We start from the raw sequence: 13,460 nt of genomic DNA on the forward strand, positions 1-13,460 counted from the left end.
AAGCAGTTGCAAATAAGATATTTGAGAGCAGTGGCAGGGTGTAATGGAGGAAAAGAAAACAATCTCACCAGACTGACAGCCAGCATGGCGTAATTATGGCTTCCTCGTTAACATTTGATTATTGTTTATGGTGTGCCCACAGCACCTCTAACCAGGCCTTCACACACACACACGTGCAGGCAAACCCACGCACACGCTCTCCATAAACACACACTTGCATGAATGCACACGTCTTGCAAAAGTGCCAATCAAGACTTCTTCTGACAGCACGCACTTTCAACCACATGAGCAATGACACACACACAGCTGTACCCGGCTTTTTGCACACAAGGCAGGCCTTATAAATACTGTCTTACATTGTGATTTTGTTTGAGCTCCATCTCCATGGTGCTGCTTCCTCACATGTTTATAGTGACTGCCATTATAAATTAAGATGATCTTAACAACTCTTAAGCTGGGCTGTGCATGCGGGTGCAGCCAGGCAGGGTCAACAGGAGAAAGAAATAGAGAGAGAGACACGGGCTATCCCAGCCTTTACAAGAGACAGAGCAGAATGAGAAGAGAGGGGAGAGAAAAAGAAAGGCCAAGGTTCATCCCAAACAGCAACAGCACCTTTATAATCATACATACAAATCAGGCATGCCTGCACAGTTACACTGCCTCCGCGTCCTGAAAACTACAGGTTATGCCTGATTGGTTCAAGTTACAAACACGTGGAGAGAGGCTAAAATCTAACACCAGCAGCCAGAGAGACATGGCGTGATATCCCGAAGATGCTTGTGACCGAATTGCATCCATGAGACATCCATCCATCTCTTCTGTGCAGGGATGCACATCATGAACGAGAACGTGTGAGAGCTTTATTCAGTATTCTGATGATAAGGACTACAGAATCAGAAAATTCTGACTTTAAATATGAAATAAAACATATTAAATTTGTGAAGCACAGTGAAGAGAGCACTGCTGGCTCGCAAGAAGACGGTTCCTGCTTTGAAGCGGCCGGCTGGCCTTTCTGTGGGGAGTTTCCATGTTTTCCCTGTGCCTGCGTGGGTCCTCACAGTGCAAACACACGCATGCTGGTTTAATTGATCACTAAGTTGGCCACAGGTAATGTATGTAATTGGAGTTGTATAACAAGAAGCTTTTGCTGTACATTTTCATTTCACTTCCTTTGGTCCAGTCTCATGGCAAATTGACAAATGAATTTAACAGGACGTATATTTGATGTGTACAGTTTCCTCAACTGGCCGTTGTATCTGAACCTAAAGCAAGTTTAATCACATCATTTTGATGCCTGGCCCTAACAAAGCGCCTGGCGCTTTTTGAGTGAACAATATTTTCAAAATAAAAGGATGCAAATGTAAAACTCTGTCCTCTGTAGGACTCACACAACAGTCTCCAGTGTGAACAGTGAAAGCTTTCACGCCACCCACAAATGCAATGAGCCTCTAAATGCAGACTCATTCATCCTTCAAAAATGGAAATATTCATTTTGTGTGTATGGACACAAACCAGGAGACCGGTCAGATATAAATATATGTTATGGGCCACAGAAATAAGGAGGGGAAATTTGTGCCCAGCAAAATAAAAAAAGCTGGGAAGTTCACGTCCAGAAATATGAAACAACAGATTTAAAGTCTATTTCAAAAACCTCTATGAGGCTGGGTTGCTCCCTCGCCAGCAGTTAAAGTCCTCACCCCTATCTGCCTTCACTTATCCATGAATGTCTCAGTGCTGCTGAAATTAATTCAGTAAATAAGATAAGGAGACACGGGCAATTCCACATTTTATATAAATTAACATGTTAATCTCTTATCAGCGGTTAGCTACAGTTAGTTTCCACATTATTCACCATCTGCTGATCATCTGTGGTGCGCTGGTACAGCCACCCATTAGGCTGAGGCTTTAAGTGTGCTGCCGAGAGATAATGGCTAAAGCTATTGATTTATTTTTGACTTGCTTTATGGTCTTCGCAGCTGCTGGCGACACACAGACCCTGCTTCCTAAGCACTCTAAACACTCGCACCGAATACCTTTATGGACACATTCAACCTGCTCACTGCATTCACTGAAATCGCCAGGACTTGCAATCGCAGGAGAAAATCACCCCGAACTTGGGTCCGCGTTCACACACTGAGCAAGCTGGGACTGTCGCTGCGCAGAAGGTGCACGGTGCTTTTGTGCACAATCATATTTAAAGTAAGTATATTCAGTGGATAACGGCAGGTGGTTTTAGAGAGCAGCTTTCACATGGCTGGTTGAATTAGAAACCGGTGGCGTGCAGCTTTAATTAAAATCAGGGCAAAATGCGAATGAGGCTCAGAGAACAAGGAGGTGTTGGGTGAAAGAGAAAAAACTATGTTTAAATCTAATGCAAATCAGAATTCAATTATTGAAGTCTCGTAACAACTTTGTCACTTGTCTGTTGACATGTTTAAGTGTGGCTTCAGCTTTTTCCACATACGCCCTTCAAGTGAGTAATCTGACATCTAATAATTAACTCATCATACATGTGATGGAATGTGGAAATCCAACTGAAGCTAGCCCACTTAACTTCAATGTGTGCATAGAAATGTATCTGCACATAAAGAAAGAGGAACACTGTTATTTATTAGGCACCAACATTAATTTTAAAAGAAGACTTGCTCTTAGCGGTAATCTAATATTCATGTTTCATTTAAAATAGTTACATTTACACTGACGATCATCCTAAGAAGTAGGAGTGGTGTGTTCTGAATTCAGTGACTACAGGGGTAACAACAATCCCAGACAACTGCTCAACCCCCCCCCGCCCACCCCCGCCACCTACTGCATTTTGGTTTGAATAACAGCTACAGTAAAATGACATATCAATTTGTCAGTATTTGCAGCTCCGGTAATATGTCTACTTGAGCAGATTCACCACCTCTGCAGAAATTACTGTTACTATACAGTAACAGTAATTTCATTGTGTACTGAGACATACAGCAAACTGGAGCTAGGAGGCCGTCTTTGGATTTTCCTGGCTGTCAAAGCAGAACTGGAGTGTTTAGAGGGTCTTGAGTGATCAAAATAAACTCTTGGCATTCCCCTCAGAATCCTCCTGTCTAAATGCTACAGTATTCCTGGCACACTTCCGCGGCAATAACATTACATAAACACAGATTACAGCAGATTAGATGGTGTCAACACCCCTATTAGTCAGTTATCTCCAAGAGAATAAAACAAAATCAGTGTCGGTGGCTCAAGGTCTCTGCTGTGTGTGTGTGTGTGTGTGTGTGTGTGTGTGTGTGTGTGTGTGTGTGTGTGTGTGTGTGCGTGTGTGCGTGTGTGTGTGTGTGTGTTGGATTTCACCTTCAGTATTTTGACATGTTTTGCACTGCTGAGTAAATAAGCAGCAGTAGTTTGTTTTCGCACTGACCATAATGGTATGTGTGTGTGTGTGTGTGTGTGTGTGTGTGTGTGTGTGTGTGTGTGTGTGTGTGTGTGTGTGTGTGTGTGTGTGTGTGTATTTGCACTTGTCCTGCTCCTTGGTGGAAGTGAGCACAGGGAGCAGGGCTGGTTATTGGAGGGAAATCTGACTCCTGATCAGCCATCCCAGGACAGACAGTCCCCTCCCCAGGGGAGACACATTTTGCCCCGAAAGGAGAAATTAATACAGCAACTAACCTCCACTTTCCTCTCTCTCCAGCTCACTGCCTTCCACTTTTCCTGTTTCTACCTCCACACAGACACTAATCACATGTCCTGATACAAGCTCTTTCTTCCTCTGAAGGACGATCAGGCTATGAACACCAACGTCTTTCTCTGACTCTCCAAAGCACGGGTGTTTTATTTTTATTCATTTCAGCTGTTTTGGGGGTATGCACTGTGTGTCCTCTCATATTTTTCAAGCCAACCTTTAGCATATCAGTCACCAACAGCAAGCATCTGCCAAACTGGCATTGTCCTTGAGCAACATTTTATACCTCAGCCAGCCGTAGCTGTTGAAGTAGGGGACAAGGGGAAACAGAATTTTCCTACAGGGACCAATATAGTATCACATTATCACTATTAGCATTCATTCTTAGCAACCAGAATGAATCTCTCTCCTGCTTCTTCCTCCTTCTTGCCCTCTGTCGCACGCTGCTGCTGTCAGTGGGTACCCAGCCGCTCGGTGGAAAAATAAACCCAAGGATGTTAAAGCAGTTGCTCCAGAATGTGACAGGCCTTTGAAAGAGACGTCAGGACACATGACGGGAGAACTTCAGAGAAGCCGAGGTCCACGTGGGCTAGGTGTAAAAGGGCTGGGGAAGACCTCGTAACCTTTAAAGCATGAAAGGTCAACATCGAGTAACACGGCAGCACGTTCTTTGAGTGTCACGTGGATTTTTACATCTCAATACATCAAAATAAAAATTTTAAATATGGCCATCGAGGATTCGCCTGAACAAAATGAAAATATGCATTATTCCTTAACAGGAATTCAGATCTGAGAGGAAGCCTTGACAATTTGAGTCTGTCTGTTAGCTTTCTATGTATTTCAAGGGGAGAATGAAGGGCTGTTTTTAGATGTTTTTCTATCATCATTTTTGAGGGGCCAATTTAAAAATCCATTATCCAGAAAACTGCTTGAGCTAAGGCCTTTAATTTTTTCTATGGTAAATATCTGGTGCTATGTTATTCTGTAGCTATGGACAAAAAAAACAGGAAGCTTGAATTCACTAAAATATTTTGATGGTTTACCTCTCACAGCAGATTTGGAGGCCTGCAGAAACGACAACTTTGCAAATGCGGGACTGATGTTTTGATTACAGCTTCTCATGTATAAGGCACAATATCTTCTTTAAACAGTCCAGATGACAAACAGTTGTTCTTACAGGAAGCCAGGCCACCCCAGATCACACTGATCTCCAGTTGAAATGACCACTTGCATTTCCCCAAAACAGCCTTAAAAATATCAAGAACACAAAGCAGACAAAATCATTTTCTCCGAGTTCCTGTCCAATGAAGTTACTCTGGGCTTAATCTGATTAGCAGCTCAGATGGCTTTTGGTTCCTCCTTCAATCAAATCAGAGGAAATGCAAAAGATGCTCTTTCAGAGAAGCACAGCAGAAGCCGTGTTTTAGGGGGGCCAGAGTCTAAACACGAGACAGAAAACAATACAAGAAGAAAGCTTCCCCTTCATACATCATCGATGCAGGTTTCAAAATCTTCCATGTTTTGCTAAAAGGTGACAAATTTCGCCGTTCATCGAATGATTCGAGTGGCAATCAGATTATGATTCTTCTTGTAAAATGTCAGAAAATAGAGAAAATCATCATTTCCAGTCTGGCCAAAATCCAAAAGATAATCACTTTTAGTTTATCGTGTTAAAGAAAAACATTAAGCTGTCACACGAGACAGGAAGCCAGTTATAAACACGAGAAGTTTGATTAATTAATTGACAAATGTCTTGAATTATTGACTCAAATTTATGTATTTACATATGTATCCTTCCCATTTAAGCATACACAGAAAGGAGGAAAGGAGATGATGAAGACGTGAGGGAGGGGAAGTCGGCCAGTGCTGCAAATAAGATGTTGCTGGCACAGGAATAAAGGGAAGCATGAAAGGAGACACAGACAGAGTGAAGGAGGAGAAATTCTTATATTAGATCCTTATACAGATATTCCTAATGGAGCAGAATTTGCACAACTTGCTGAGGTGAACACATTAAAACAAAAGCAGCACTAAATGAACACCAAGCATCTAATCTGCAGCCCCGAGCAGGTTAAAAGTGCAGCGTAGCTCTCTCCCCACACCATTTCACAATGGCACTTCGCTCTGGTGAGACTTCCCTCTCACCTTTCTTTCTCTCTTCCTTAGTCATCAATAAAAAACACTTTTGTGTGCAAGCTAAAAATGCAAACAACCTACAAAAAGCAAACTTCCAGCATTACTCAAACTATTAATAATAAAAAAAGGTCCAGCATCAAACGCGTCGGTGGCTCTTTGGAGGACGGCAGAGGGCGGCGATTTTAGCGGATTTTGTGTCGCGTGGTTGAAAACCTGGGGGGGAAAAAAGACCACACGGTTTCCCTGAGCCAGGTGAGAAAGTAGATTAGCTGGCTCAAAGTGGCTTCAGAAGGAGGCAAAACTGCAAGAGTCGACGGATAGAGGGAGCACATTCAATCAACAAGCTGTCTGAGCTAAATGAGTTTAATAATGTCACAAAGGCAATTCACCTTTAGTTGAAAAAGCTTGCGAGATCCATTCGGTGTGGAGCTGCTCTGTTTACTGAAAAGATGTGTGAAAAATTAACTATAGCCACACAGGCGCTCTGGGTAAACATCGGTGGAGAGGTTATGGAGAGCATTAGGCCGTATCTCCCTTAACATCTATAAATAATGTGGCTTTAGGCTCAAGCTTTCATAAACACACACCATCACTGATGCTTGTGCCATAAAAGGTTGAAGTAAAGATATTCATACATGGCGTGGAGTCTCGGTGGTTCATCTGACAAAGATTAAGCTTGCTTTGGAAATGATTGTTTACAGATCTGATAGATTAACGATCATTTCTTTAGAAACATTAACATTTGCAAGAGTAAAGTGAGCTCCTTTCAGATGTAATTTAATGTGGGTTAGAAGAAAGTCATCTTAAAAGGATTCAATTTTTTTTTAAAAAGGAACGGTAAAGCAGGAGAGGCTTTTGAAAGAGAGCCTTTGAAAGGCCTACGAGTACTTCTCCATAATTTCTTTCACCTGTCTTTCCTTGTTAGTAAAGTCCACACTTTCACTTTGTGTGCTTGACTGGATATTTTGAAAGCTAGTGTGGAAATTTGACATCTTTTCATCTTTACAAATAAAAAAAGTCTTTCAAGCAGTTATTGTAATTAGGTTGGGAGCAAAGAAGAAAGGCAGGTGGACTTAAATATGAGTTACATATTTAGAGGTCATTTTTATCCTGCAAATGACTGCTAAAATAAGCCTGGTGATTCCCCTTTGACTTCATCAGGGTTTGTTTTGTTTCTAGGACTTGACAAAGCATCTGCAGAGCAACAAAAGGTATTGTATTACTGTTTTCACAGAGTGCACTTGAGCAAAGCCAGAAAAGAGAGGAGAAAGTGTCTTTTAACCTGCTAATAGTCCTACACAGAGCGTTTGCAAAGAGGTCTCATTGAAGCAACTACTTGCTCAAACCAAAACCTCCATGTGATATTTTTCCTGCACATTTCTGCTCCTTCACTATAGGACATCAATAATACATGACCGGTATATTTTTGCCCTCCTTCGAGCCAATCAATCACTCTGGCTGGCCAATGCTCAGTCCATCCTCACACACTCTTTCTGTATATTAAGAATGAAGTCCGAATTCTGCACCAAACCAGAGACTTAAGATCGAGCACAGAACTGTGCAAAAGTCTTGAGCCACCTTCCATTTATGTATAGTTTGCTAGAAAAAAAAAACGTGCAGATGTGAAAACATGCAAACGGGCCTTGTATGGCATGCTTACATATTACGTAAGGCAAAAAGAGAGTTTGTACAATTCAAATGAAAGTCATTTTGCCCTAATGAGTCATATGTCAGCGATAAGTGCCTTAATCCCCAAGAAGAAAATCACATATATATATATGTGTGTAATACTGGGTTTCCACAGCACTAACAGACCTCATGTGTTGGCGCTGGCTAAAATATCTCCCTGTTTTCTGGGAAACTGTGATGGGACATTTACACAATTTTAGCAAAATAAGCAATTTTTTTGAAAATCTTACAGGCTAAATAATTACAAAAGCAATCATTAGTGACAGTATTAACGAATAGGCTTCTTGTCAGGCAGCTGGTCTTTAACAGAGTTAAACACATTGCAGCTGAAATAAAGCTGTGGGACTCAAAGGTGTCAAAGAGGTCTTGAGCTTTGACAGTGAGTAAGGGAAAGGCTATCAAAGGGCACGCCAAACTTAACACGGTTCAAAGGCTCCACTCACCATTTGAACCAGAGCCTCTGCAAGAACCTGTCTGCCGTCTACACAACCGACCAAATTTACGAGCAAAGGAACTCTCTCTGTGTTTATTACAGAACTTTCCATGAACGCTATAATCCCTTTTAACAAATTCCTGCCTTAACGCCCTTTTTTTATTTTATTAGTAAGCACAAAAAAAAGAGATTTGATGAGATGATAGAAGAGGAGAGCAAAGGATGGAGAGTAGAAGAGAACTTTTTGTCAGCTCTGAATCAGCAGCTGTTACACCTGCAGGAGAGAATGTGTAAGAAATGTTTTCTCCATCCCACACACTCAAGATCCAGACATTTACAACACTGTAACCAAAACCTTTAAAAGGCAAGATTTAAAGAGCAAAATCTCTCTCTGTGTGTGTTCGCAGGTTTGACAAGCAGAGGTGAGGAACTTGTGGGACTTCATGTGAGGAGTCATTACAGTGGAGACCTGCTTCAATGCTTTTCCATGCACACTCCAACAGCTGCAAAGAGAGGCCCTCTAAGCAACACATCTGTTCCAGGGTCCCCTGTTACAACACAGGATTAATTAAAGGATCAAGGGAAAGTTAGCACAGCACCCTACACAGCAGTGTATAGCTCAATTTAATTACAACAGATCAACACAGCCTTAATTGAGCTTCGTCGTACAAAGAGTTTTCTTCACACAGTTATCCTCTTGGAGAGCAACACACATGTAATTAATCAAAATAAATGCCCAGCTGAGAAGGATGAAGTACCGTGGGAATGATGCGCTCAGGTAGACATATGTGCAGCAAATATATTTCACGTCTTAGTGCAAGGCTTCTTGAAAAGCTTTGCACATTTTATTCTCAGGTACATTCTGCAGTCAACGTAAAATAGGCCGCCACAGGAGCAACTCGCTTCCAAAATCAGCTTTGAGGCCGTGACATCTGAAACTCGATCTGGGCACCTCCGAGTGTCTGCTTTGCCTCTCTAACAGAGAAATAACAACAATGGCAGAGCCACGATTCGCTCCAACACCCCAGTAATGTCAAGGAGAATGTCACAGGCTGCCACCCTGTAAAGGCCATCGCTCTTAATGAGTAACACATCAGGTGGAAGAGGTGCATGACACATAGTCCCGTGTGTGCTGGAAATGCATGCTCACAGTCCTGTAGCAATGGCATAAGAAGAAACAAATGGAGAAAAGTGAAGTGGGTTAAAGTGTTGCTGTAGCATTTACTGACGTGCTCTTGTTAATATACAGACAGTATAGGATGTGGACATGTGAGAATCACTGCCCTGAAGTGGGATTTCCCTCTGTTATAAACACATGATGGCACCGGCAGGCAGACAGCTGCACTCTTCTAAACAACGACGCAGAAAGCACGAGGAGCTCCCATACATGAAGCTCTGTCCACTACATGCCAGCCGCAGACACAGCTGGGAGACAGGTGCCGGTGCACAGCTGCCCTATGCTTGACTTAAAAAGACGCTCAAATATAGTGAGACATTTAGGCTAACACATATATGCAGCTTTGAATTCAAATTGAAGAGAAGTGAAGAGGGTAAAAACCAGACTCAGTTGGGTTTTATGTCTTGATATAATGAATGACTTATGTCTCACATACTACTCTTAAGTTGCTGGTGTGTCAGAGGGGACCGGCACCACCAGCAGTGAGCTCATACTCTCCCTGCGTTTACATGTTGTATATACATTCTTGAACATTAAGGCCATACAGGCTCCTTTAAAAGCCCCGACTTAATACTTTCTGCAGCAGGAGAGTTGCTTTAGTTTCACATCTATGTTTAATACACGCTTTTAATTGTAGTACTCATCTTTAGGCTTCCGGTGTTAGGGTTCAGAATGAGTTCTTACTTCACCGGTGAGGAGAGTTTCTATTTCTTAATAGAGCTTCTTTAAAATTTATTAATCATTATCATCATAATCCACACTTTTACTTTTCAGCGCCTTGAGTGAAGCATGTAAACCTACAAAACACAAACTTCAGACAGACATCAAAGTGTTTACAAAATGACTATGATTTAAAAAATAAAATAAAAATTCCCCCATGTGGATTAGAGCAAATTAAATTTAACATCATAAGTCCCCCTGATGATTTAATGAGACAGAGACAAGGGGAAATTGAACAGCAGACCCCATGTTGAGATGATGTATGGCATATGACCAGGCTAATTGCGGCATAAGCAACTCTGTTGGCTAATTGGGAAATTTATCTAATAACTGCTGGCATGCAGAGATCAAACAGCTGGATTGGGAAGTCCAACATTTTCTTTATTTTCCAAACTTTTTGATACTTTTATAAAGTTATTGTTTAATGTGTTAGGGATGTTCACACTCACACAAAATTAAAGCCATGACACACTTACATGAATGCATGGTAGATGAATGCCCATCCTCTTGGTCTTTCTAGCACGTTGTACAGGCAGTTTTGCAACTTTCTGTAGCGCTTGCTTGAAGCGGACATGTTGGCCCGAGGTCCGGGCGGTCCAGGCAGCGGGGTGCCCAGCAGACCCGTGCGGTGAGACGGGTGTCCGCGCTCCGGAGTGGACGGCTCGCTTCTCTCCGTCTGGACGGCGGTGAGAGCCACAAACTCTACGCGCCTCTCGTCGTTCGGAGCCGGAGGCGCCAGCATCCTGATGCCGCCGTTGTTTGATGGACTTCCTAACATCTCAAGGCTGTCGCGATTAAACTACAGACAACTTGACACGTTTCACTGGATCATCCGCAGGAGCGCAGAGCAAAGTTTGGACCAAGTCATAGTCCGACTGAAACTAGTCCACAGCCTGAGTTTGAGTTCAGATTTAAAAGTTATCTGCAAATAAAGTCGCGGCCGCAAAAGACGAGATGCACATGCACAGTAGATGTTGTGTAAGCGAGTCGCGCTGAAACGGGACCTCCGGCGATCATTGTTAACAGTCAGGTGTAAGAAGTAATCAGAGGGGTGCAGAGAAGTAATCACACACACACGCGCACACACCAACTCCGAGAAAACTGAAAGCAAGCTGCTAACGACCTGCCATCACTTTGCAAAAAAAAAAAAAAAATCATCTGGGCTCAATCAAGTGAAGCATCTATTCCGCACACTTCACAAAAGTAACCCGCCAGGACAGAGGCCGTGCAGCGGATCCATGGTCTCTAAACCGAGCCCAGCAGCCACAGTTGTTCATTAAACGAGTCTTAGCTGTTTCTTTAGTTTTAAACTGGCAGACAGAGCCTCACCACAGCCGCTAACATCAGCCTGCTCTCCCCTGCTTGTGCGTCTCTCTGGTCCAGCGCTCCCCTGCTGACTGGGTGGAGAGCTCAGAAGTAAAGAACATCAGCGTGATGTCAAGAACTGCAGACGAGGAACCCTTCCAAAAAATTATAATGATAAAATTAAGAAGAAAAAAAGACCAAATATCTGCAGTTGATTTGGAAACGCGCACAAAGGTGAGAAGCCCGCTCTCCGCTGAGTTGACGTGCACAAACAGAAACGCTAGCGGGCAGGACTCTGCGCACGGGATGGGTACGAGCGTGGGATGCTCTCAGCGACTAGAGGCGCACTTTTTCTGTTTTGTTTTTTAATGACGCTTTCCGGGAACCGTGAGCGATCTCTGACAGAGCAGCAAAGTTAGCTGGTGAATATACATGCTGCTAACAGTTTGCAAGTAGTGAACCGGACACCATCTGTGAGGCTTCCAAAAAATATGCATGGAGTCTAGGGTGGGGGTGATCAGTCAATCTGGGGATGAAGTGTAAGAAGGGTCTTTTTGTGTACGTTCTAATATATTTAAAATGTATTCAAATGATTTTTTCAAATGTTTGTTGTTTGTTTTACAAAAATGTCCAGCAGTGTGTTTTATTATTATTTGTTTTATTCTAATTCACACATCACTTTTAGCTCCATCTCCCACTCACCTCTATGCCTCCTATATATATGTATTTATAATTCTTCCCTGTCATCATCATTGCGCGCTCTACCTCTCTCTACACTCTGAAGTCATCACAATGATCACGATATGATATTATCAGTAATTATTATCAGTAAAGAGGTCGTTTTGGTAACAGCATGACTAATTTTTTCCGACTTCAGTGTCTATGGTCATCCTGTCAGTATTTTAACCAGTGTGTAATCATCTGTTTCCTCGTTTTCTCACAGCTCTCAACTTCATTTTTTCTTTTTTCTCATTAAATATACCTATATTTAATGCATGTATATACGGTAAACTATATGATCAGTGCAATTCACAATTCCATATCATTTTTAAAAGTATTATATTTCTACTTTTTTCTTCTTTTGGAACTTGTTTACTCAAAATTTCACCCAGAATTAGTTGGTTTTTAGACCCGAGTGTGCATTCTTTACATCCATGTTCATGTAAATTTGACCTTTTCACCCAAAAAAATATTTGCTTCCACCCCTGACGATTACCAAAACTTTGATCAAGCATTACACTCTCAGCAAAAACTAATCTCCCCTCCTGCACACATTTTACGTTGTTGCTTTCCAATGATAAAGTGTTCAAACAACAAAAGTTTAATTTGACTTTCCTTGAAGTGAAAATGCCACTTGTGTTTATTGTGGGAGGAGGTTTGAATCCATGGCTACAGGAGTTTTGGACAGCAGAGACAGGTGCTCTGCGACACAGCAACACTGATCACCACAGACCGCTACCCCTCCATAGACACAGCTTTCTAAATCTATGACTGTGACACACAGAGGGGCTTGTGGTTATGACACAAATATAGGGTTATGGAGACATCACCTGTCGGAGGAACTGAGGAATGCAATGTGAGGTAGTCCCCAAACTCCTGCTGGCCTGACTGTATCATCTGGCGGCCAAAAAAAATGACATCAGGGAATAATGATATAATTCACACTGATGTGTTTTTTCTTTAAACCTAAACAAGCACCGGGTCAAATGTTCACAAGGAGAAAAAGAAGAACAACAAACCTGCTTTTTGTTTCTTCCCTCCACTACCTCATCACTTCCACCTCTGACATCTACTTCTGTCCTCTGCTGTTGAATGCGAGTGAAGTATATAATCATTCATCTTGAATAAAAGCAAACCGCACTCTCAACAACAGAAACTGACAGCCTGCCCTAAACATACATTCAGCATGGTGTAAGTTTTACGTTGTCCTACAACAATAGCAGAGGCAGGTTACTCATGCTAACTATGTGCATTCCTGTCAATTGTCGTGCAGCAGTTTATGGAACATGCAGGTCGGTGGCATGAAATGTGTGAATGCAGCTGCAGTCTTTCACAAGTCACAAATCTCAACATTATTCCCTGGGCTCGCTCCCATTACATAACATAATATCACATAATCCTTAACTCTTTACTAGCATCTCATATAGACACCAGCTGACAGCTGATCTTTACAGCGATGACTGGTGAACTCTTCCCAATGGATGTTCTGCTTTTAAGGTTCAATCAATTATTAAGTATTGTTTGTTTGTTTGCTTTAGTGTTGGCATTTAAACAGACCTTTGGGCTGCAATATTTAATCTGGTTATTAATTGATAAACTTTATTGATACCTGCAGGGGA

General features: G+C 42.1%; 1 protein-coding gene across 3 annotated transcripts in view; it reads right to left on the reverse strand.

Moving 5' to 3' along the window:
• Positions 1-11,601, reverse strand: part of kcnq4 (potassium voltage-gated channel, KQT-like subfamily, member 4) — a 52,765-nt gene extending 41,164 nt beyond the window's left edge. The window contains exon 1 of one of the 3 annotated variants that reach the window (XM_085395640.1): positions 10,293-11,601. In XM_085395640.1, coding sequence (XP_085251766.1) covers positions 10,293-10,594 — 302 coding nt within the window. In that variant the 5' untranslated portion in view covers positions 10,595-11,601. The remainder of the gene's footprint in view (positions 1-10,292) is intronic. The other 2 variants (XM_085395638.1, XM_085395639.1) reach the window with 2 other exon arrangements.
• Between the last annotated feature and the right edge of the window lie 1,859 nt (positions 11,602-13,460).

The sequence above is a fragment of the Rhamphochromis longiceps genome, linkage group LG22 (assembly GCF_057381845.1).
Source record: "Rhamphochromis longiceps isolate RC_006_pf linkage group LG22, R_longiceps_female_GT1.1, whole genome shotgun sequence".
Taxonomy (NCBI): Eukaryota; Metazoa; Chordata; class Actinopteri; order Cichliformes; family Cichlidae; genus Rhamphochromis; species Rhamphochromis longiceps.